Source organism: Danio rerio, chromosome 16, assembly GCF_052040795.2.
Source record: "Danio rerio strain M-AB ecotype USA chromosome 16, GRCz13ab, whole genome shotgun sequence".
Classification (NCBI taxonomy): domain Eukaryota; kingdom Metazoa; phylum Chordata; class Actinopteri; order Cypriniformes; family Danionidae; genus Danio; species Danio rerio.
In genome coordinates, this window is record NC_141036.1 from 6414341 (window position 1) to 6439287 (window position 24947).

Sequence of the window (24947 nt, forward strand, 5' to 3'; positions counted from 1 at the left end):
TAATTTAGTTTTTAAGTAATTAAATGTAATTTAAGTGTTTAAGTAATTTAGTGTAAAAGTAATAATTGACTTTAATTTCTATTCTCTATGCATGTTGAATTTTAGTATTGAGTTAAATAATAAATTACTTAGTGAGTGACTAAGTTACTTTTCAGGTAAGGTAATTAGAAAAGTAATTTAAATACAATTTTAATAATTAATTTTCCCAGTACTGGGTTGCGCCTGGGAGAGCGCTGTGTAAAACATATGCCAGAATAGTTGGTAGTTCATTCCGCTGTGGTGACCCCTGATAAATAAAGGATTTATAAGACTTAAAAAATTGATGGATAAATAATGTAATTAGTAATGAATTTATTGTTTGAAGTAACCAGCATCTAGACCTTATTTTGATGCCGAGTTCAGAATGCATGATTTTAGCCTAGATTTTGACTCGCCGCCAGGTTTTGAGAAATCGCTGACAAATGCCTGAAATCACAGGCAAATCAGTGCTTGTTCAAGTGAGTAACAATAACACAGTATAAATTATCTGAGAGAATCGCAGATGAGTCATATAAATGACTGCATCTGTCGACTCTGTGCTCATTAAAAATCCCAAGATGTCCTTCAAAAAAAGAGTAGGGGTTTCACCTCATCATCCTGGCCAAATTTGCCCACTGGCCCTCTGTCCATCATGGCCTCCTAACCATCCCCATATCATAATTGGCTTCATCACTCTGTCTCCTCTCCACCAATCAGCAGGTGTGTGGTGTGCGGTCTGGTGCAAAATGGCTGCCGTCATGTCATCCAGGTGGATGCTGCACACTGGTGGTGTATGAGGAAACTCCCCCCTATGTGTAAAGCGCTTTGAGTGCCCAGAAAAGTGCTATATAAATGTAAGGAATTAACTATTATTAATTATTATTATTAATATGACTGTAATATAGTCATATTACTGAGTAATAATGACAGAGGTTATCTTTAGAATTGGGTTTTGGGATAATTGCATATAATTACGCTTACTTGATAGTAATTAGGGGAGTAAGTACATGGAACATTTGTAACGAAGACAGAATGGCCTTGCATGCTACATCATGCTGGACTATACTATGGTTCTCTTGTGGCCAGCCCACGTTCGAACCCGCACCATTCTGTTTTTTTCCCCCGTTTATTTGGCCCTTCTCCACTAACCTGTCAATATAAAGTAGCAGAAAGCCCACCAACACGGTTCCCATCATTATGATTTTCGCCATCCCTACTGTGACGAGCCCCGGACCACAAGGACACGAGTGTGGCTGCTGTTCTACATTCTCAATCAGTTCACCGAGTCGTCTGTGACAACGAAAGGGGCGAACGAGGAGACAGCGAGGGACGGAGGTAGTGAGACATTCCCTGAGATACACATCACACGATGCTCTCAGGATAGCAGAATGTGGCAGTGTGTATCGAGTGCATGAATAATGCAGGAGGAGGAGCAGGACAGTGGTGCTAGCAGACGCTCGCTCACACAAACACATGCACACACTTTTGCACGGCAAGCTCCCACTCCTGGGACTCGGAGGCGTGCTCATTAGCTCGGCTGTGGCCACCCCTGCCGACTGGAGCCCCTCACAGCGTGACAGTAGCAACAATGGCCTCGTCGCTCAGCCCAGCTGCAGCATGAAAGAGTATTGACCCAGGTACGGTGCCTCGGGCCACCGGCCTGCGCTCACAAACATACATTTGCACACTCCTCCATGGGCAAAACTTGTTTTCGAAAGATGAACCATCAGGGCTGGATGCCTCGCTACTGGTCACAGACGAAGGTGTGAGCTGAATCGTCAATGAGGCTGGGAACGGGAAGGAGGAGTAACTTTGCTTGGATTGACAGAATTCTCCTGTTCAGTTATTGGCGATCATCTTTCCTGCGGTGCCTTCTGTATTACTTGTGGGGCTTGCGCTCCTCGTGTTTATGTTAAAAATGCCCTACCCCACAGGCAGATCTTTCAAGGCTTCCTGGAGGTGAAGGGCATCTAAGTTACATCACCTAACCACCGGGGTGCCTCAGGGTTCAGTGTTGGGCCCCCTCCTCTTCTTGAAATTCGCTGCTCTACTTGGTTGAATCATAAAGGCACTCTGACTCTCATATGACTTTTTGCCTGTGTTTTACAATGCTAGGACAATCTGATCTGCCTGGATATACTTTCCAGCTCCCTGATATAAGTTTTCGACATCTCAAAACTGGAGTCTTGCAATAACATTAGGTGAATTTATTCATTCATTTTCCTTTGGCTTAGTCCCCTATATATCAGGGGTCGCCACCACGGAATGTACTGTCAACTATTCCAGCCTATGTTTTACGCAGCGGATGCCCTTCCAGCCGCAACCCAGTACTGGAAAACACCCATACATTCACACTATGACCAATTTTGTTTTCTCAATTCACCTATAGCACATGTCTTTGGACCGTGGGGGAAATCAAAGCACCTGGTAGAAACCCATACCAACAAGGAGAGAACATGCAAAGTCTCAGCTCTGACCTTTTTGATGTGAGGTGACAGTGCTAACCACTGAGCCACCGTGCCACCACATTAAGTACATAATCAAATAAAGTCAAGTCATCATGGTCACATTCCTGCCTACATCCATTTCAAGAGTTTACAGCTAAACCTTATACTATGCTGGTATACTTTAACAATATAAATCTCATGCAGCAATTAAAAGGGAAGCCTCAGATCTTCCTCCAGAATAACAACAATGTGTCTTCGGCTGTGATAACAATTGCACTATTGTTCCTCACTGACCTTGTCCTAGTTTGGTTTTGGAGGGTACATTGTCAATGTCATGTTCCATTTCCACCGCCACAGCAAACTGTATTCTCTCTCTATCCATTTTTATCTGTCCTCTAGCCCATCTGTACTATCTGCTCTGCATGATGTCTGCAGTAAAAACAATGCTTTCCAGCTTTCTGTTATCAGCATAGATCTGCATTATCTCACACAATTATCAGCTCCAGGAACAGGACACACATTGGGAGATTTTTTTGGTGCTGGTATGCGGCACAGTTGCAGAAAAAAAAGTTTGTAATGCCCCAGGTTTAACTCAGTACCTACTCAAGTGCATGATTTTTAGTATTGTGAAAATATTGCAGCTATTACATGTAGTAAAGCTCTTAATAACGTCTAGTGTCTAGATGCATAAAGCCAACACATGCTCATTGTGGAAACGTACCCCTGTATACATTTCTGGAGAGTGTTAATTATGTAGCCAGAGCTAAATATGTTTGCATTTTGTCTTTAAAAAATATTACAATGGGTTTGACGCCGCCAACGGCTTCGGTTTCCTTTTACGCTACCAGTTGCCTGTTTACCCTCATGTGGACAGCTTTTCCACTGTTACCAGTTTGACCAGTGGCTTGCCGCATACGTTATCGGACTCGGGACGCAGAGATGAGTTGAGCATGACGACGGGGTTTGAGTACGGTGAAGAACTGTTCCAGAAACAAAAACTAAAGCAAAAAATGAAATAAACAGAGTGAGAGCGTGTAAGACATGGTAAATATCAGGTGGCTGCAAGGGCTTTTTTTTCTAGATTGCTTTTGAAAACAGTGTTGGTTGGGTTTTGGGAAGAGGGTGAGTAGGTTAATCTGTGATTTTGAAAACACTGTTGGTTGGGTTTAGGGAGCGGATTGGTGGTGGATTAGTCGGTTGGTCAGTCAGTCAGTGCTGTGGCACTCGTGAGAGAAATTTGAGATCTGAAAAAGCACAAACAGTGGCCTCAGGTGGATTCGCAAAAATAAACACAGCAAAAAAAAAAAAAAAAGCACCTCCTGGGGCATATTTTACACTCTCCAGAAATGTATACAGGGGTACATAGCAATAATGAGCCTGGGTTACATAAAGCACAGTAAGTGTAATTTTCTTTATGTTGCCTCACAACATAAGAATATTTTTTTAGGATTTCTTAATATGAATAATTTTTAAACTAACAGGATTGAATTTAAAGTGTAAGTTCACCCAAAAATTGAAATTATGTTATTAATTACTCACCTTCATGTCCTTTTATTGCCCTGAGAGCTTTGTTTCACAAATTAAGATATTTTAGATGAAATCCCTGTGTTCCCTTGCTCACTATTGACAGCAAGGGTTCTGAGTTGGTTAAAGTCCAGAAAAAGAACCAAAAACATTGTCAAACATTCCATATGACTCCAGTCTACTAAAATCATACAAAACTTCAAGAACAATGTTGTTTTTTGGCCTAAAAAAGTGTTTCTGGAGCTTCACATGATGAAGTTGCATGGAATGTTTTATAAATGTTTACCAGGGTTCCTTTTCTGGACTTTGAACCTCTCTGAACCATTGATGTCTATAGAAAATGGAAGAGCTAATCTAAAATAATCTTAGATTGTGTTCAAATGATTAAAAAGACATGAGGATAAGTAATAATAACAGAATTTTCATTTTGAGGTGAACTAACCCTTAACCGTAAACCATCATACCTAAAAGTATACTTGTTAGTACATACCTGTATACCAGAAGTATTGCAAATGAAAACAAATGAGAGTTTATGAAACAAGCTGAGGGCCAAGATTTGCCAAGGTGAAGGATTTGTGGTTGGGAAAAGTGTTGCAGAAATATAGATTTTTTGATCAGCACAGAATATTTGAAATTGCTAACAAACTGGAAGGTAACCTTGACCACATCACACAGCGTAAGCACTTACTACCTGCAGTCTTACAACTGCTGATAACACTGCGGTTCTTCACAGCTGGCGGTTTTTCAGTCAGTAGTGGGAGATGTTTTCCCTTTTTAGAAATAGTCTGTCAGTACAGTGCAGGGTTTTTAGACCTCACTCTCCATAGAGGGAAAGCTAAAGACTAGACTGGTTTAACAAAATTCTTTCAAATTTTTTGAACCATCATACTCTAATGGTGATTCATGGCCTTTGGTCCAAAATTCTGTGAAAGGCTCTTGCATACCTGCAATTGGAGAATGGATGGAACATGAAACCTAAAGCCCAGGACAAACCAAGTTGAAGAACTAGTAAAAAACCACCATGTTGTCAATTTGCATTGACCGCACCTTGGACCAAAAAGCTGTGTGTGAACACACTAAATGGACTACAGACGACAGAATTTTGAACATATGGTCTGTGTCTGTGTGGATGTATGTTTCCATTCCCCCAAGTGGTAGTCTGGATTGCCTTTTCACAAAGGGAAACAGAAACTAGTGCTGCACACATACAAAATGCAAACTAAGCAGCTTTTACGTACCATTTTCACAGTAATTTCAGCCTCATCTCACGAGGAAGCGTATTTATTTTACGTTTTGGCAGGTTTTTTTTGTACATTTTATTTATTATTAGATATTTATCACAACAGATTCCACAATTACAGAAGAATAATCATGAAGGCACAGCTAACTTTTTCCCCCTTTCTCCCTCCCAACAACCCTTAAAAAAATAATAAAATAAAATAAATACACAAATAAATAAATAAATATATTTAAAGGGGGGGGGGGGTATGTTTAAATCAGGTAGAGAGTGTTTCCTGAGTCTGTTTAGACCATGATACTTCCCATGTTCCTAAGCTTGTTCTTGTTGTAGTAGACTGTCAACATTTACATTGTACATTTTGTCAGTTTAGTGGCTAATTCATGCAAATTTAGTCATACGAAAATGTGCGGTTTTTAAAAGGAGGTGTGGCACCTAACCACACCCCTAAAACCCACCGCCATTGGGGGATTAGCAAATTGTACTAAATTGTACAATTAAGATTGTACGAATTCATGCGAATTAGCCACTAAATCAAAATGTTACGAATTGCCGTGAGATATTGTTGGTACTTCTCACTCCCCACAGAGGCATTCACGCAAATATGTCTGATAATCAAATAATCCATATAGATTGCAAATATTTAAGAAATCTGACTAAATGATATCCGTGCTTCTTTGTAGTCCCTCTTGACTTGCGTTGTTTGCTTGGTCTCGTCACTTCAGTGTTTGTTCTCATGCTCTAATTCATAGCTGAACAGCCAATAAGATAGCTTTCTTTCACTGACGTCAATTCTACGTGTTAAAGCAGGCAAACTTCCTCCAATGTGAGCCTGATAAGAGGCAATTTGAGGAACAAACTAGACTGACAGACGTTCACTGAAAGCCCGATGCTACTCAGCGGCTGATCGTTGGCTTGCTGTGTCCTGGTGTCTTGACATCTTATCCTACCCATCAGTTTATGCTACCAACACTGTTTTTTAATGGTTCTGGTGTTGAGAATGAGGATTAAGTAGGTTTGGGCAATATTAAGGCTTCATATCACATTACTCCACAATAAAATTAACACTGGTAGCTAGATCTGATGGATAGTAAATTGCGTCATCAAGATGTGCTACCTACTTTTTAAATAGGAGGTAGGGCGATCTGACAAGGCACAACAAATCGACAGAACACTTTTCTTAACTGAGATCACTAGATCTGGTCCATAATGCAGTTTTTCTTGCCAAGCCCTGCTCAGACATGTAAAAATTTGAATTATAAGTATGTTGGAAGTAATTTAAAGTAGCAGAAAAAAAATTGTTAATGCACAATCTCTTTCACCAAAAGTGCATTATTTCATAGATATATGAGAGATTGATTGATAACCTGAGAGGTAAATATAGTTTTGCATGTGTATCCTTGTTATATACATTTCAAACAAAGATAAGCTTTAATTAATCCACTAACTTTGGCATTTCCAAATCTTTTTGCAACACAAGCTCGTTCTGAAAATGTAGCCCTACATACATTTCTGGAGATCGCAAATTATGTAGCCAGAAGGACGTATGACTGCATTTCGGAATTGACCACATCGACAGGGTTTGAGTCTAGCGAAGAACGGTTCCAAAAAGCTGTTAAAAAAAACAGACAGCAAAAAATAAAATAAAGAAGTAAATGCAGGGTGTGAATGTGGTAATATCTGAAAACGTGGCAAAAATTAGACGAGGGCTTTTCTTTTTCTGGATTGCTTTTTATTTTTTTTTTTTGCGGGTCAATCAGTCCTTTTGAAAACACTATTGGTTGGGTTTAGGGAAGGAGGAGTGTGGGTCAGTCAATCAGTCAGTTAGTCAGTCAGTCGACAGCGGCCTCTAGTGGATTTACGTTAGAACAGCAGGTGCGAAGCGAACTTGCGAGAGAAATTTGAGATCTCAAAAAGCATACACTTTGGCCTCTGCTGCATTCGCAAAAACAAAAACTGCAAAAAAATAAAAAAACATAGCTCCTAGGATGTATTTGGCCCTCTCCAGAAATATATATAACGGTACGTTTTCAGAACGTCAGAGCCTGGGTAGTCTTTTTGAGTGTGCATAAGTGTTATATATGTGTGCGTAATATTAATCTGGAACCTTAATCGAAGCACTTTTAAGACTATGTACTATATACAAATCTTAAATTTGACAGAGACAAATGAACTGTACAACCAATTCTACAACTTGTTTTCTGTACAAACGTCTTTCTTTGAATTTGTCGAAGTGAATTTTGATTGACATGCATCCAGTAACATTAATAAATGTAAGGCTCTAACACCGTGTTATAGGAGGTGCACGACTCCAGATAAATCAGTTTTACAAACATCCTTTCAATCATCACACCTTCCCAGTCCCTCGTCAAAAAGACAAGCCAACACTGTGCTTTCTGTAGAGCTTTCAGTAAAACGAAAGACTGATGAACTGAAACCGATTTGACATAAACCCATTCAAGCATAGATTATTCAGTCGGACAAACTTATGAGTGACGGTTGGTTGTTTTTACGAATCCGAGCCTTTCCCCACCTATGCTAAAAAGCGTTCTATTTATGCAAATGACGCAAATTAATTTGCATTGTTCTATTTTTCGGAGTGACAGAGAGCACTTATTCACACGCGAGTGGGCAAGTGACAAAGGGTTTCAATTAAAGCAAGAAAAACCAAGCTCACTCATCCATCTCTCACCCCGACCGTCAACAAAGGCCTTTTAATTAGTATTCATTAATTGCAACGCTGTAAAATCTATGCATACTCATTTTTTATCAAGCCATCAAAGACCTCACTAATTGCCTCTATAATATCAGAAATAGATCCAGCACACGATGAAGGGCTTTTCAAAGAACAGTACAAAGGCTAAAGAGGAAGAGGGCTCCATTTCACGCCCGGGCCACACAAAACATTGGGTCTGAATGGGAACATTACGTTCTGAGTGACCAAAGTGCTGCTAAAAAGGAAGAAACTAAGCATTCTGTTTATGAGTCAGCAGAGACCGAGACTGATCACCATATTACATAGATGGATATGGTTAAGATTAAATGGAAAAGTGAATGTACATGATTTAGAAACAATAATCAAATTGTGTATTTTGTAGTTTCTAGATAATTTAATTGACAAATTTGACTCATTGGTCAGTCTATTGGTTGCGAATTTAAAATTGGAATTGCTTGCATCCTTTTAGTATAATTAATCACAGTTCATCACACCCTTCTCTTAATTTCTTGGCGTTAAAATAGGATCCAAATGTCCAAACGTGACATAGGGGGGAGGTTTTCCCCAATCAAACAATTGATTGACAGCAGCGTATTAACATGTATCCACAGTAACACATATAAACATATCCACAGGACAGGATTTACAAAGAAACTAGGATTATAAGATCTGATCTAACTCTCTGTGATTAGCTGCAGCTCAAGAATGACCTTTACAAGTTTAAAACAGTGCATGTTTGTAATACAGTAAAATGAAGACCAGAAATAAATCAGAATTTGGATTTGTTCCTCATTGTCTTTACACCTTGGGATGTTGCCTACAAAGGCAGCATTTTAAAGCTTTCAGACACAGCCTTAAATCTGGAATCTTCTTCTTTCAAAGTATATTTACTTATATTTAGTTTTTAACTAAGAACCCCTGATATGAAGCCCATGTATCTCATATGCACATCAAGTCTACAAAGCAACTGCAAAGATCTGTTTTTTTTTTTTTAGACAAGTTTTAGTATCAAACAGGTCCACATGGAGATGCCAAATAAAATAAACTCCTGACAAATAATGCATCCTTATCTTGATTACAATCCTCTTTGGTCAAAACTTGCTTTATTCTGACAGGAAAGATTGTTGTCTATCTATCATCTGGCCATGCAGTAGAGGGATATTTTGACCTTCCATTCAGTCTGTGTTTCGCTGCGCAATGTGCGAGGGCTCGCACACTCTTAAGAAACAATAACGGAGTATGGCAGAGCTTGTGTTTTAAAGCTAAACAGAAAATGGAATGAACGATTGACTGAAAAGTGTTTACGAGGAGCTGTTCTCTCTGCCATCTCTGATGCAATCAGAAAGAAAAAAGCACAAATGAGTTGAGTTAGAATTCAAATTTTTGCCTTCCAGGTTTACAAGTGCTTGAGCCATTGCAACCCTCAATTCACTGTGACATAATTAGCCTCTTCTTACTTTTTTCAATAATTTAGTTAACTATTTTAGTCTTTATTTTTGACTTTTGCCATTAAGCAATGCCATAATAACAAACCTGAATACCACACATGGTAATGCCATGACTTTATAGAAAGTTTTGTATTGTTGAATGAAATGTCTGATTCTTTTGCTTCTGACTCCATCTCTTGAGCTGGGCCTTTGTATACAACTTTATATAATTGAACGATTGTTCACGATTTCTTTTACTTCTGTGCTCTCTCAATGCAATACTTTGTGAAGCCAAAGTAAACCAAGCTTGTGAAAAGAAAGGTTTGAAAAAAAGTAGTACAAGGTTGTTGAACTTTTTGTTCTGAACTACTCCATGTTTACCTGAGTTTAGTTACAAATATCTGTACCAAAAATACTGCAGCAGCTGCATTTGTTTTTGCTCATTTTTCTTTTCTATGTAGTTTTGGAACTTTTAGTATTTGGCACATTGATTCTCAACATACACTACCTGGCAACAGTCTTGTCGTCGATCCCAGTTGCAAGAGCAACAAATAATAACGTGACTTCTAGTTGATCCACAAACCACAGGAGAGGGCAAATTCTTCAGCAGGATAGCGCTTCTTCTCATACTTCAGCCTCCACATCGAAGTTCCTAAAAGCAAAGAAGGTCAAGCTGCTCCAGGATTGGTCAGCTCAGTCACCAGACATAAACATTATCCAGCATGTCTGGGTAAGATGAAGGAGGCATTGAAAATGAATCCAAAGAATCTTGATGAGAATCTTGGGAGTCCTGCAAGAACACTTTCTTTGCCATTTTGACTTTATTAATCAGTGATTTGAGTCATTGCAGAGATGTATGGATGCAGTCCTCCAAGCTCATGGGAGTCATATACAATATTCATCATTGTTCCACTGCAGCATTACTTTATATTCTATACTGGTTATTATTTCTGTTGAGTGACAAGATTTTGATGCTTTATAAGTCTTTTTAAATTAAATGCTAATAATGTGGATTTGAATGCCATTTTACATGGCATTTATTGCCATACTACTGAAAGCAGCAGCAGATAGTTCACCTCAGATCTTGATAATAAACTGTTTGAAATTGAAATTTAGAACATTGACTCAGTGCAAACCAACACTTATCAGTGATTCAGCATGTATAATAATATAAATAAGCATTAATTACATTTTAAACCTTACCATTTCGCTGGAGTGCAGTAAGTGTACTATTCTGTGCTTCCGAATGGCTGTATTTAAATTCATTTCGTGTTACGATTGGTGCAAACAGCCAAATTGCTTATCACTGCAAATCACGTCATGTAGCGTGTTGTTAAGACACAGGTTTACAATATAGCCTGACGTTTACGTTCATAGTATTTATATTATTTGCTAATTAATAACCTCATGTGGACCTCTGAATCTGCGTTTCATTTTGAAGGCTGCTTTGTCTACCGGAGGTCACATTTTGGTCGCAGATGCATGCTTTGAGAGCCTTTCTGACTGAATGAATGGATGAAATACACTGTTTTATAATATATAATAACCAAAACAAAGACAGACATTCCAGCACATAACGCACATTTTCAAAGCAGAATATCTGACTTCAGCATTGTTTTTCAGATAAAGTACGTTCACTTAGCATCTTTCTTTAAAATCTGCCAACATAATATGGTATTGTTATGCTTTAGAAAAGTCAGAAACTTACATACAGCACCTTTAAATTTGTAAAAACAGTGATGTGAAGTGTTTGGATAACATGAATGATGCATTTTTTTACAGTGTAGCTTGAATGATGTTCATCTTGCATCAGGAAGCATAACCATCCATTCAGAACGCACTTTTAGCAAAGAATTCTCCTTCTGCTCACCCACACAACATCCAGACCAACTTCACGCTGTTTGTCTTCTCATTTTTAGTCTCTTGTTATTTTTATGAGAGGATTGAATTATATGAGGACAATATGCACAAGTGTGTTAAAACTCATCTGTTCATTGTGCTTGATTATGCAGCCGCTGATGAAAGTGTGTGTGTGTTTGTGTGTGGCACGTGTTTGTGGATTGTAGATTGATTGGGTTCATCTCCACATCCTCTCATCTTGTCCTCTTCACAGAATGCCGGGTCGTGCACTTGAGCGAACGAGTGCAAGGAACACTGGAGTCTCCCATAAGACCCCATCTGAGAATCTGTTATACTAATATGCTAATAGGCATGTTAATTCAGTTGGTAATTACAAGGACTTGGGTGTACTGTTCCATGTCAGCCTTTGAAGTGGGGAAACTAGGAAACAGCTTGCATATTAAATGCGCAACAGAGCTTGTTTAGGTTCGGAGGAAGGAGTTGAAGAGAAAACATTTTTATTTTTTTGCATTATGTTCTTATCAGTTGTGAGAATCTCTCGTTGTCAGAAGGTTTATCGTAAGTTTAGGTTTGCTAGGGACTTGATCAGGTTAAAGTACTAATAATAACTAAATAATTACTACTTAAGTACAATAATACTACTTAAAGTTCACATGAACCGGAAGCTGTGACCATTTTATCTGTATTATGACGCTGTTCCTGGAGAAATGGATTGTTAAAGGAGAAAAAAAGTGGGCGTGGCTTGTTTTTTTATTCAGAAAGATCTGGAAAAAGGGTTTCGGGAGAGTTACTAGAGCCTAGCAGACTCCTCCTCCTCACTATTTCTGTTTGTTGTCAAAACTGACAGTGGGAGGGGGTGTGGTTAATTATGTTAGCCACGCCCAAAACCTCAGAAAGGCATAATCTGAGGATTTAACTGAAAACATGCAGTGTCAGCTTTTAATTAAACATTTTCTTTTTAATGGCATGCACAGTTGGATTGTTCACCACAAAGCTAGCAATGTGTGCTTACAAAACCATATGGTCTGTATAAATCTCGATGTATGTGCAATAAAAATCTAATTCCTTTAACTTTTTAAATTGCAGTCAAACAGCATGTGCAGTTGTCAAATTAAGACTTGTTTAGTTAAATAATAAATGTCCACTCTAAAAAATCTGTAATTTATTTAGTTTATTTGGTTTATTTGTGGCAGTTGGGGTGCCAGAAAAAAAACTTTAAATAACAGCCGTTAAATTACAGAAATTTACCGTAAAATAGCGGATATTAAATTACAGAAATTTACTTAAATTTAAATTTCTGGTAAATTTCTGTAATTCAACAGCTGCTACTTTACCGTTAATTTCTGTAATTTAATGGCCGTTATTTTACGTTTTCTTTTCTGGCACCCAAACTGTCTTAAATAAACCGTAAAATTACAGATTTTTTACAGTGTATGCACACTATCTAAATAACAAATACACATACAGTAAAGCCTGAAAATATTCACACCCCTGGCAAATTCTGACTTAAAGTCCACACAAAATCAAACTAACAATTATGATTTGGTTAGCACACATTGCTTTGTGGTGAACAATTTATCTGTGCATGTCATTAAGAAGAAAAACAATTCTTGCTCTTGTAATCTACAACTGAAATCTGAAAATGCACTTACTGTTTTGTTTTGTTTTTCAGGTAAATTCTCAGATTACATTTGTCTGAGGCATTGGGTGTGGCTAACACGTTTAACCACGCCCCCTCCCACTGTCAGTTTTAACAACAAACAGAAATAGTGAGGAGGAGGAGTCTGTTAGGTTGTAATAACTCTCCTCAAACCCTTTTCTTGATCTTTCTGAATGAAATCTCTACTTTACTACATCCAATCAGCTCAATGCAGAAAAAACAAGCCACGCCCACTGATTTCTCATTTAATATTCTGCTTCTCTAGGAACTGCATCACAATACGAAAAATAACAAGTCGCAGCTTCCGGTTCATGCAGACTTTAAAGTGTTTGTTCAAAGGTAAAAAAGAGCTGAGAAATATATATTTTTCCCACAATGATGCCTCTTGTACATATTCTTATTCTCTCTTAGGAGAAGCCCAAAATGTGCAAAATCTTGCTGGTTGAATAAAAGTAACTTTAAGTCAGAATTTGCCAGGGTTATGAATAATTTTGGGCTTGCCTGTATTTACAATGACTCAGCTTCTCTGAATTTATATCATATATCGTCATGGAATAATTTCTCAAAAATAATTCTCAAAATTTCTAATAAATTATTCTTTTTTTTCTTAGGAATGTTCAAATGTCTTGATAAATGTCATCTTTTATTGTTAAAAAATACAATTATAGTTTAGTATTACAAAAAATACAATTACTGAGCTTCTCTGAATTGATTCATAGAGAATTGTTAAATTAATAATTAATTAATTAATGTTTAAGGGAAAGTAAACATAGCTGCTATAGGATATGACCTAAACATTTTATATAATCCTTTTACTTTTTTAGTGGATACATTATTTAATTACATTAACTTCGTAACTAACTACTAACACTGTTCACACTTGCTATGTTTAAATTAAATATTTGAAAAAGAAAAGCTAATAATTCTGACTTCAACTCTATGTGTGTGTGTGTGTGTGTGTGTGTGCGTGCGTGTGTGTGTGTGTGTGTGTGTGTGTGTGTGTGCAAAACATATATGTTGGAATAGTTGTCGGATCATTCCACTGCGGCAGATAAATAAGAGACTAAGCCGAAGGAAAGTGAATGAATTTAAAGTATTTTAATTTAATTAAAATTAAGTAATTTGAATGTATTTTTATTGTAATTAAATTCAAATTCTTCATGCCTCATTTTTTGTTAAATCAAATTATTTTTTCTTGTCATCTTTGTAATGAAACCATAACATAAATAAGTCAAACTGACTTAAAATATTAGGTTATACTTTGTATAGCTAAAATTAAGTTGAAACCTGATTTACAATAAATTAAGTAATAGTAACATGAAAGCATTTGTTGCTACGACTTTTTGTCATATGATTTTTTACAGTGTAGAAGTGAATGATGCACATAAAGAAAGCTCCATCCCCTAATAATATTCTGTTACAGTTGCAAGTACATCAACATACTGAACTAAAATTTCTCAGCAACTTTCGACTGATTTAAAAATCATCAAGAAGATACAGTTGAATTGTTATCCCCATCTCTATTTTCCCCAGTTCAGTAATAGTTTTAATAATAATCTCTAATAACTGGTTTCTTTTAACTTTGCCATGATGACAGTACATAATATTTGACTGGATATTTTATAAGATGCTAGTATTTGGCTTAAAGTGACGTTTAAAGGCTTAACTAGGCAGTGTTATTAGGCAAGTCATTGTATAACAGTGGCTTGTTCTGTAGGCAGTCGCAAAATAAACATTACTTAAGGGGGCTAATATTATTGACCCTAAAATGTTTTTTTTTTTTTAATTAAAACTGCTTTTATTCTAGCCAAAATAAAGCAAATAAGACTTAATCCAAACGAAAAAATATTTTAGGAAATACTGTGAAAAAAAAAATATTGCTCTGTTAAACATCATTTGGAAAACATTTGAAAAAGAAAAAAAATCAATTTAGACTTCAACTCTATATAACCATTCTTATCACTCTTTCACTCTCCATATCTTGTCGTCCTCCATTGTTCATGTCGTGCTGCAACCCTTTGCATATGAGCAGGCAGATTGAGTGAGGAATGAAGGCTGCTAGGAAAGTGTTTCTGCTGCTGCTCTGCAACGTTCTCCCCATCCGCTATCTGCTGGACATTTGAGTGCTTTCCAGTGAAAGCTTGTTTGTGACTCATCTAGCTTCTCTCAAATTAATTCCTGGCAAAAGGAAGGAGATTTACTCAGAACAAAGCTTCAGTTTCTGCCTGGTCTATACTCTGTATTTTTATATATATAAAATGATTCGTAATTAAACATAATAAAGCCTTGAAGATAATGGTAGAAATTTTGCCCGGAGGAGGAAAACATATCTATGGTATGTTGACAGAATAATAAAAGCGTAGAAGAAAAGCCGTAATCGGGTACCTGAACTGTTTGAGAATAATTTAAAAGCAAAATATGATTAAGAGCATTTTTTTTTTTAAGTATTATACGTTGAACCATTGGGGAGGCTGAATTTATAACGATTTCATAATATAAATTCATAATTCTGTGAGAATGTTATATGGGCAGCTCTTCAGAATTTCTCTCAACTAAGATATTGTTATATTTTATTTCATTTGCCCCAGTAAGTCTTCATTAAAGTCCACCAAACAGATGATGAATGTTTTTCATCTTAAAACAAAGTCCCTTTAAGGCAAGCAATTTCACTCGGTGGCCATCTTTGAAACAGGTCATAGCTCGGGCATTCTGTCTGAATGGGGAAACATCAAATCCTCCAAAACTGTTTGATTACATTACATATGTGGAACCACCAATATAATTAAACAACATCAGTCTTATAAGTTTCATTTTTAGACGTTCGAATCAAACAAAATCTGCATTTTTTTCAGGTTGCAGAACTAATGCACACTCGAAAGGAACGAGATCACGACACCAACCTCATTTACGGCCGTTCTACACATTATTATCCTCTAAATAATGATTTGTCAGATAGCGCTGATCTTCTGAAGTAATCCACAACTTGATCTTGATGGCGAATCTCCTCCAGAAATGACAGCGACTCTTTGTTTACATGTTTGTGGGTGTTTGACTAGTTGCTGTCATGTAATGTGCGTTTGACAGGATGGACTGTACCTCGCGTTCATTTCAAACAGATTACAGAACCAAAAAACTTTTGTTTTCAAGTGTAGTTGATTTATTTAAAAGTAGCAATGTTAAGCTTTATGTGGATATATTTCTTATGTCTGTAAAGCAAGTATTCGCTGAGATTCCAGTGTGCTTGTTGAGCAGATAAACTGTCATGAAAGGACACGTCTGGTCTGAGCTTCTCCCCCTGAGAAATGTCAGGCTATAGCGATTGATGATTGGCTTCTGTACTAATAGGCAGGGCTTCATTCGCCATATTGACAGTTACACTTTTCCCTTTTCAAAACTATACGAGTGACATGTCTTGTGTATTCTATAGTCTTTGATAATAATTATAAGCAAATATTACAGGCTTTTTTTTTTTTTAGAAATAGCTAATGAGATATTCGTTTTCTTGATGGGTTAAGTGAAATAAAAAATCTGCTGGACCATTAAAAAATATCCAGCGTTAAGCCCTATATAAGTCTAAAATGAAATTCTTGATTGTTTTAAAGGTCTTTTAAAAGTCTTAGATATGATTTGGTGAAACCTGCAGAAACCCTGTAAAAATACATCTACAGTGGATCTAGAAAGTATTCATAACGCTTCACTTTTTCCAGTTTTTTGTGGTTCAGCCTTATTCCAAAATGGCTTAAATTAATTTATTTCCTCAACATTCTACACACAATATCCCATAATGACAATGTGATTTTTTTAATTGTTACAAATTTATTAAAAATAAAAAAACAGAGAAATCACATCTACATAAGTATTCACAGCCTTTGCTGTGAAGTTCTGAACTGAGCTCGGGTACATTCTGTTTCCACTGATCATTCTTGAGATGTGTCAGCAGCTTAATTGGTGTTCACCTGTGGTCAATTCAGTTGATTGGACATGATTTGAAAAAGGCATACACCTGTCTATATAAGGTCCCAGAGTGGACAGTGCATGTCAAAGCACAAACCAAGCATGAAGACAAAGGAATTGTCTGTAGACCTCAGAGACAGGTTTGTTCATGTTAGTGAAAGGGGGGAGGGGGTTGTGTTTGTAAGATCAGTGCTAATGTTTTCAGCTAAGCGTGTGCCTACAATTCTCTTCATCCATTTAGGCTATTTTTATTGTTATTATTTCTGGATTGCTAACTATACATGCTTGTTTAGTATAAAGGCTATAAGTCTGCTGTAAACAGGTGAATAGGTACAGCCTTGTGCATTAGGCAGGACAAAAATCAAGGATATGAGATGAGATGTTCAGTCAGATACATAACTCTGTTGCCTAGTAACAGGTGCATATTGAGGTGGGCAGGTGGGCTGGGTGATGACATCACAGATAAAGAGACATCAGACTCTTCACAAACATAATGAAGCTCCCAACACCCTTTCTAGTACGGGCCTCTTCACACTCGGAGCTCTTACCTTTTTCCTCCATCAAGGACTTCTTTGAAAAAAATCCGCAGATTTGTCCCTCGGTGTCACAGGAGTCGCTCCGGATAGCATTAGATCTTCAGACAGGGCTTTTGTGCACAAGCTGTCACCCTGTTGTGTTTTGCCCGCTTGTTTCGGAAGTAAAGGGAGCATTTTCTGAATGCACCGTCACAATCTGTGGTACTCCTGGCTTAGATATGGCCTGGCATGAAAGAAAGAGAGTGTGAGACGCAAACGCTGAAAATACAGCACACTTCTGAAGTGCCAGTTGATCCCAGTCCTGTTTGAAAGCTCAGCGCAAAGTTGCTCATCTGCTCTGGCCATTTCTTAGAGAATCTGTAGAGTAGGGTCTGTCTGCGGACAGCAAGACAGGGGCGTAACATGAAGGGGCATAACTACGTTAGAGGCGTAACTTGAAGTTTTGGAGACCTACATGTCAAAACTATGTTGTAGGCAAGATGGTGCTGTATATCAGTTATTTTCGTCAACACCTATTCCACACCTAAACCCAACCATCACAGTTATTCATGCCTACACCCATCTCAAACCCAACCATCACAGTTATTAGCATCTACACCTTCCCCAACCATCACAGTTATTAGCATCTACACCTTCCCCAACCATCACAGTTATTAGCATCTACACCTTCCACAACCATCACAGTTATTAGCATCTACACCTTCCCCAACCATCACAGTTATTAGCATCTACACCTTCCCCAACCATCACAGTTATTAGCATCTACACCTTCCCCAACCATCACAGTTATTAGCATCTACACCTTCCCCAACCATCACAGTTATTAGCATCTACACCTTCCCCAACCATCACAGTTATTAGCATCTACACCTTCCCCAACCATCACAGTTATTAGCATCTACACCTTCCCCAACCATCACAGTTATTAGCATCTACACCTTCCCCAACCATCACAGTTATTAGCATCTACACCTTCCACAACCATCACAGTTATTAGCATCTACACCTTCCCCAACCATCACAGTTATTAGCATCTACACCTTCCACAACCATCACAGTTATTAGCATCTACACCTTCCCCAACCATCACAGTTATTAGCATCTACACCTTCCCCAACCATCACAGTTATTAGCATCTACACCTTCCACAACCATCACAGTTATTAGCATCTACACCTTCCCCAACCATAACAGTTATTAGCATCTACACCTTCCCCAACCATCACAGTTATTAGCATCTACACCTTCCCCAACCATCACAGTTATTAGCATCTACACCTTCCACAACCATCACAGTTATTAGCATCTACACCTTCCCCAACCATCACAGTTATTAGCATCTACACCTTCCCCAACCATCACAGTTATTAGCATCTACACCTTCCACAACCATCACAGTTATTAGCATCTACACCTTCCACAACCATCACAGTTATTAGCATCTACATCTTCCCCAACCATCAAAGTTATAAAAGTTAATAGATTGTTAATTATTTTAAATGTTTTTCACAGTTTTAGGTTCACTATTTTTTTCTTTATGTTCTTCATTGCACGTGGCCGGAAATCTTTTTGTGCAAGGCATCACTGGCGCTTCTGTGCCGCATGCATTAGATCTCATTAAACTTTTTTTTTTACGTTTTTCCAAAGCAGGCCCAAAGCCCGATATGCGTGCTAGCTATGACGTGAAAATTGTCCTGAAGGACGGCCCTAGGGGCCCCAACTGGCTCTAGGCTGAAGCTCTCAACTTTACGTAGATTGCTAGGCAACCATCAACCATTTTCTCAGAGGATGACAAGCTGACAAAATATTGCTGCAGCTCTGATACAAGTTTTATCAAAGTAGAAAATTAAAAAGCAATGCAGTGTTTGGGGTTTGTCTGATATAATTAGTCTACCAAAATGTGTATATTCCTTACAAAGTATGAAGCTGATTGATCAGTTCTTGTCACGTGGCCCGTGGCATTCAGAAACGTTCAACTGGGTTCACCTGGAAAGCGAGAACTTGTCCCACCTCCATTGGAAATAACAAACTTGCGCATGGAAAAGACAAAATATGTGAATGGCTCCTAAGGCCACCTGCCCTCAAATGCCCTCATTTCCTCATTTAACCTGATTTGTTGACAAATGGCTTGCAATCTATTTCTTGGCAGTTCACACAGTTTCCCCTTCGCAAAGAAACTTTCCAAAGATTCTTACTAAGTTTCTTACTACTTTTGCTAACTTCTGAGTTAAAATTTGGCACTCTTTGGCACTCTTTTGGCATTCAATTTTGGACCGAGATGTAACCAAGAGAATACTAAAGATTTTTCAAAATAAAAGACCATTCAGACTCGGAAAATAAATAAAACAGAAATAATTAATGATTTCTTGTGTGACCCGGAATTATTAATCCATGTACCGGTACTGGTCCACAGCTTGGGGGTTGGGGGCCACTGATCTAATGAAACAAATTACCTTTCTGCATAAAATGTGCTATATACATTAGGGATGTCCTGGTCAGGTATTTTTGCCCTTGAGTCCAAGTCTGAGTCAATTGATTTTGAGTATTTACCGATACCGAAACCCGATCCGATACTTCTATAACACATAACAAAAAAAATAAATAAAAAATAAGGAACATCCTGGATCTGTTTCTTGGCTTTTTAAAATTTATTTCACCTTATTTTAACATTAAACAACTCCGTTACCAAACAGAGCACTTCTGTGAGGTAGCTTGAACAGTCAAATAATAAATAACATTAATTCTTCACTTTTGGACTTTAATGCAACAGTAAATGTAAACAAAATCTAATATAAAAACAAATAGCACCTCAACTTAAAATACCCGGCAGGCAATCTTAAGTTTACATATCTCACAGTTTGCTATGGCAATGTTGTCACCATCAGCTTTATAATACCTCCAGACCGCAGACATACTCGCACTTTCCGCTTCAAGCTGCCTCCATGTTCTACTTAGTTGGCATTTAACCAATAGCATCTCTGCAATAAAGTGATGTCATGCTGCACACGTTGCTGTTTATGTGTGAAGTCAAGAAAGGTCACAGCATGACTATAGAGGATGTGTTAATAAATAATGAGCATATATATATATATATATAACCATGTGATCGGGCTCGATTTCCGATCATGTGATGGGATCCCTAATATAAATACAATTTTATTGTAAAGTGTTACAAAATGGGCGGTTCATTCCGCTGTGGCGACCCCGGATTAAAAGAAGGGACTAAGCCGACAAGAAAATGAATGAATGAATGTAAGAAAAAGGCTTGATGCTATAATCACCACCAAAGATGTTTAACCAAACACAATGGTTAGAGTATCATTATTTAATCAGTACAATGTAATATGTAACCATCATAAATCATTGTACTGTCACTTAACATCAAATGAATCCATCCTTGACGAATAAAAGTATCAATGCACCTAGTAAAGCTTACTTTTGTCAGATGTATGTCTTCTACCAAAAGATAGCAGATAGATTTGCAGTACTCTGTGAGAGTTATAAAGAAAAACGGCCTTCCCTGCATCACAGTGTGTGTGGTGTACATCTGGCAGATTCACCGCCAGCTCTCAAAAAAGATAAAGTGTGTGTCCTGCGCTGTTCATCAGAGGGGGCTCACGCTGACCCCCATTCACTCAGATCAAACATCTCATCTGCGAGACGCCACCGAGATGACATTGTAATGGGCTCTGTCATGCTGAAGTGTGCAGAGCCGCTAATTCTAAAAACAGACACGTCAAATCAGCGGCAAAGTACTCCAGTGTCGCACAGGTTACTATTCATGCTATTTTCAGCTTGTTATGATGGAGTGGAGCTTGTGGAGACAAGTTAAAGTGACTAAATAGGTTCCACGCTGCTTCTGGTTGACACCATATGAGATTGAGCATGTTTCCTAAGGTATTTTTTATCTTGCAGATGAGCGCAGTTGGCAGCTCCTGTTGGGGTTCTTCCGAGGGCCAGATCCTGGTTCACACGCTGCAGAAACTGATGCTGCTTAATAGGTAAGTCAACACTCTGATGTACTTTGAGTGTGACGTCATTCCAAACCAAATCAGACCAGAATGAAGTTCATTTGGAGATTGTTTCAGGAGTTCAAAACATATTACAGTGCAGACTTCTTAGAAAAGTTTAAGTTGTTGAAGTTTGTGTTCAACCCAAATTGAAAATATCATCACGCGGTTCCAATCCCCTTCATTCATCTTCAGAACACATTAAAGTACAAGTTAAATTAAATCTAGATGATTTTGTTAGCTCATATTGCTAGTTTTGTGGTCAACAATTCTTGTGGATGTCATTAAGAAAGAAAATGTTTGCCCTTGTAATCTTTCATTGACATCTGAAAATGCACATGTTTGTTTTCAATTAATGTTAACACTTAAGAATAACTGTCCTTTATTATTAGTTTATAGATCATTAATAACTATTAATCACTATTAGGTAATGAGTTATAAGTGACTTGTTAAATATTAGTTAACAGTTTGTTAATTATTTATAACTCTCCATTATAACTAGTTAATTGTCCAATAATAAACTGTTAGTGAATGAGTTATAAATTACTAATGAGCAGCACATTGAACACATTTTATAAGTGGTAAGAAAATTGTACATAACTCATGAAAGAATAAAGTTTCGCTAAAACCAAGCGGCAACCTCCCGCTCTCCCTCAGGAAGCCAATACAGAAGTAACTAAAACTGCAATTCATCCGAAATTCCGCTAGTCCTGGCCGCTCCTGCTCCAAAACAGAGCAAATTTCAATTGAGCCCACTGTTAGAATGACCAACTTTACAGCAGAAAAAAAAGGTGTTTACAGCCTGGTACAAAAAAGATTTTGGTTAATACAGGTAATATTACCCTTCATGACAACTGTGAGGGGGGTGAATTTTTTTATAACTCATCTTTCCTTTATATTAAGTTATATTAAGTTTGCATAATTAAGGGCGTGGCCACTTGAGTGACAGCTAGGTCTCGTTGGTCGCCGTCACGTCACCTCAGCTGAATCCGGCAGATTAGCCACTGAACTCGGCTTATTTATCGTGTTTCTGTGTTGTTTTATGTGGCTTTACACAGTCAACTGCCTTTTGGACTTGTTTCCTACAATTATCATATGGCATGGCATGCTGAGTGCACTTAATTGTGCTCACAAACCATTCACGTGGCCGCCGTTTCCCATGTGAGTAAAGTTACATACTTGTATACCATTTCTATACATGTATTTGTTTTATTTAAGATCATTTATCGTTTATATTTATATTTAGAGCTGTAATGCACTCCAGAATCTGTCAGATTGCCATCGTGTCTTCCAGGTGGATGCTGCACACTGGTGGTGGATGAGATTCCCACCAAAAATGTGTGTAAAGTGCTTGAGTGTCCAGGAAGCGCTATTTAAATGTAAGAAATTGTTATTGTTTGCTGTTTAGTTTTGTAAAGTATGCCGTTTCTATACTCATCTAAACGGTGTACAACTGCCAGCTATTTTGACCTTCTTTTTACTCCACAACACAAAGAAAGAAACAGAAGTTTGCTGTGAGTTTATGAGGCTCTTCATTTGGCTCCTCATGGAGCCCCTGGTGGAGTCTGTCAGCGAGACCCTCCTCTTTGATCCATTGATGTGGTAGGCCTGTGATGAGAGCGTTCCTGTGCTCAGGCTTCACCCTCACATTCTACAGGCCTATTGTGGCTGCTGTGAGGGCAGGGCCCCCCTTTATACCCCCCTGCTCAATCAGAAGGAATCCCTTTGAAGCCGCCCGGCCAGGCTCGGGAGGAAAAGCTTCAGCAATATTAGGTTCTTGGCCAAGCAGAAAGGAATTATTGAAAACAATGCGTTACTAGATGATGACATCACCAACATGCCTCCAGCCCTATTGAGAGCTCTTTGAATGAAATTGAATTGAACTTTCTTTTAAAGAAGCAGGCCAGGTACTATTCAAAGTCAGCTCAATCAACATCCATTTTGTTTAATGTTATAGTGTTATATTTCAATACAGTTTAACCCAACTTTCAGAAAATCATGGTTAATATTTATAATACCTTAATATAGAGAGCTTTATGAAATAGGGGTATGTAATTCTATTTTTCATACACGGGTCATGGGGTTTCTGGAGACTTTGAAGGACTATTCCAGACATTGAAAGTCAGAGAATTTTATTTATTTATTTTTATTTTATTTATTTTTTTAAGTCATCAAATATCATTAAAAATTGGATCCATTTATCAAAATGTCTTTATTTTATTTAATGTATTTATTAATATTATCACTTATTATTAGATGTGTTTCACATATATTGTTATGGTTTGGCTATTTTAGGTTAATTTGTATTCCTGTTATGCTTATGAAATGGCAGTCCCTTTAGTCAAATGCAGACTAACATACGGGGAAAATATCCATTTTAAGAGCTTTGACTTTAAAATGACTGCTTTAAATACTGGGGGTTAAAAAAAGAAGTTGAATGAAAATTGTGAATAACTACTATAGCACTATGAAATATAGGAAAGAGATGTCTTTGCATTTTTTTTAATCCGAGGTAAAGTATCAATTGTTGTTCTGATAGTGTCTATTCAATTCCCCATGAACCAGAAACTGATATTTTTTTTCCTCTATTGTGACGAAGTTCCTGGAGAATCAGAATATTAGATGAGAAACAGTGGGCGTGGCTTGTTTTTTCCTACTGTGAGCTAATTGGATGTAGTAAAGTAGGCTTTTCATTCACTCCTCATTATTTCTGTTTGGTGTCAAAACGCCAGTTGGAGGGGCGTGGTTAAGTATATAAGCCCTGCCCAATAGCTCAGACTGACATAATCTGAGAATTTAACTAAAACAGGAAGTGCATTTTTAGATTTCAATTAAAGGGGAAACTTTTTTTTTTTTCTTAATGACATGCACAGATTAATTGTTCACCACAAAACTAGCAATGAGTTAACAAAATCACATGGTCAGTTTTGATTTCATGGGGACTTTAGAGTCATGCAAAATTATATTCTTATGTAAAGCAGCTGGTTAAACAACCATTGCGAATAACTTTTGACTACAAGCTAATGCTTTACATTATTCATCTAAATAACCAAATTCAGTTATTTAACACACACACAAAAAAATAAAAAATCAATCATAAGCTAATGTAGCTCTGATATATTCCTTAAGGGGCCAGTTCACTTGTTTGTTTTTAAATCTGGCAAATTATCAATAGTAGCTTTTAAAGTCATACAAAATAATATTCATAAAAAACATTTTTTATTATGCAAAGCTGACTGTTTTTCCACTCATTGGATGTCATGAAAATTGTGGTTTTTATTAAGTGAAAAGTCAGGCAATGTGAGATTTGGCTAAGAGTGGAAACTGATAATTGTCTGATAATTGTAGGAAATAATTCCACAAGGCAACTGACTGTAAAGCCGCATAAAACAAAACAATAATATGATGTATATGTCGAGATCAGCGGCTAATCAGCCAGAATCAGCTGAGGCGAAGTGACGGCGACCAGCGAGACATAGCTGTCACTCAAATGGCCACGCCCTTAATTATGCAGACTTAATAAAACCTCATTTAAGGGAAATGGATGTTATAAAACTT

General features: G+C 37.5%; 1 protein-coding gene across 3 annotated transcripts in view; it reads left to right on the forward strand.

Annotated features, from left to right (window-relative positions):
- ulk4 (unc-51 like kinase 4) overlaps positions 1-24947 on the forward strand; it is a 277382-nt gene that overhangs the window by 249272 nt on the left and 3163 nt on the right. For all 3 annotated transcript variants that reach the window (XM_087286485.1, XM_087286484.1, XM_087286486.1), the window contains one exon: positions 21295-21380. In XM_087286485.1, coding sequence (XP_087142611.1) covers positions 21295-21380 — 86 coding nt within the window. The remainder of the gene's footprint in view (positions 1-21294; positions 21381-24947) is intronic.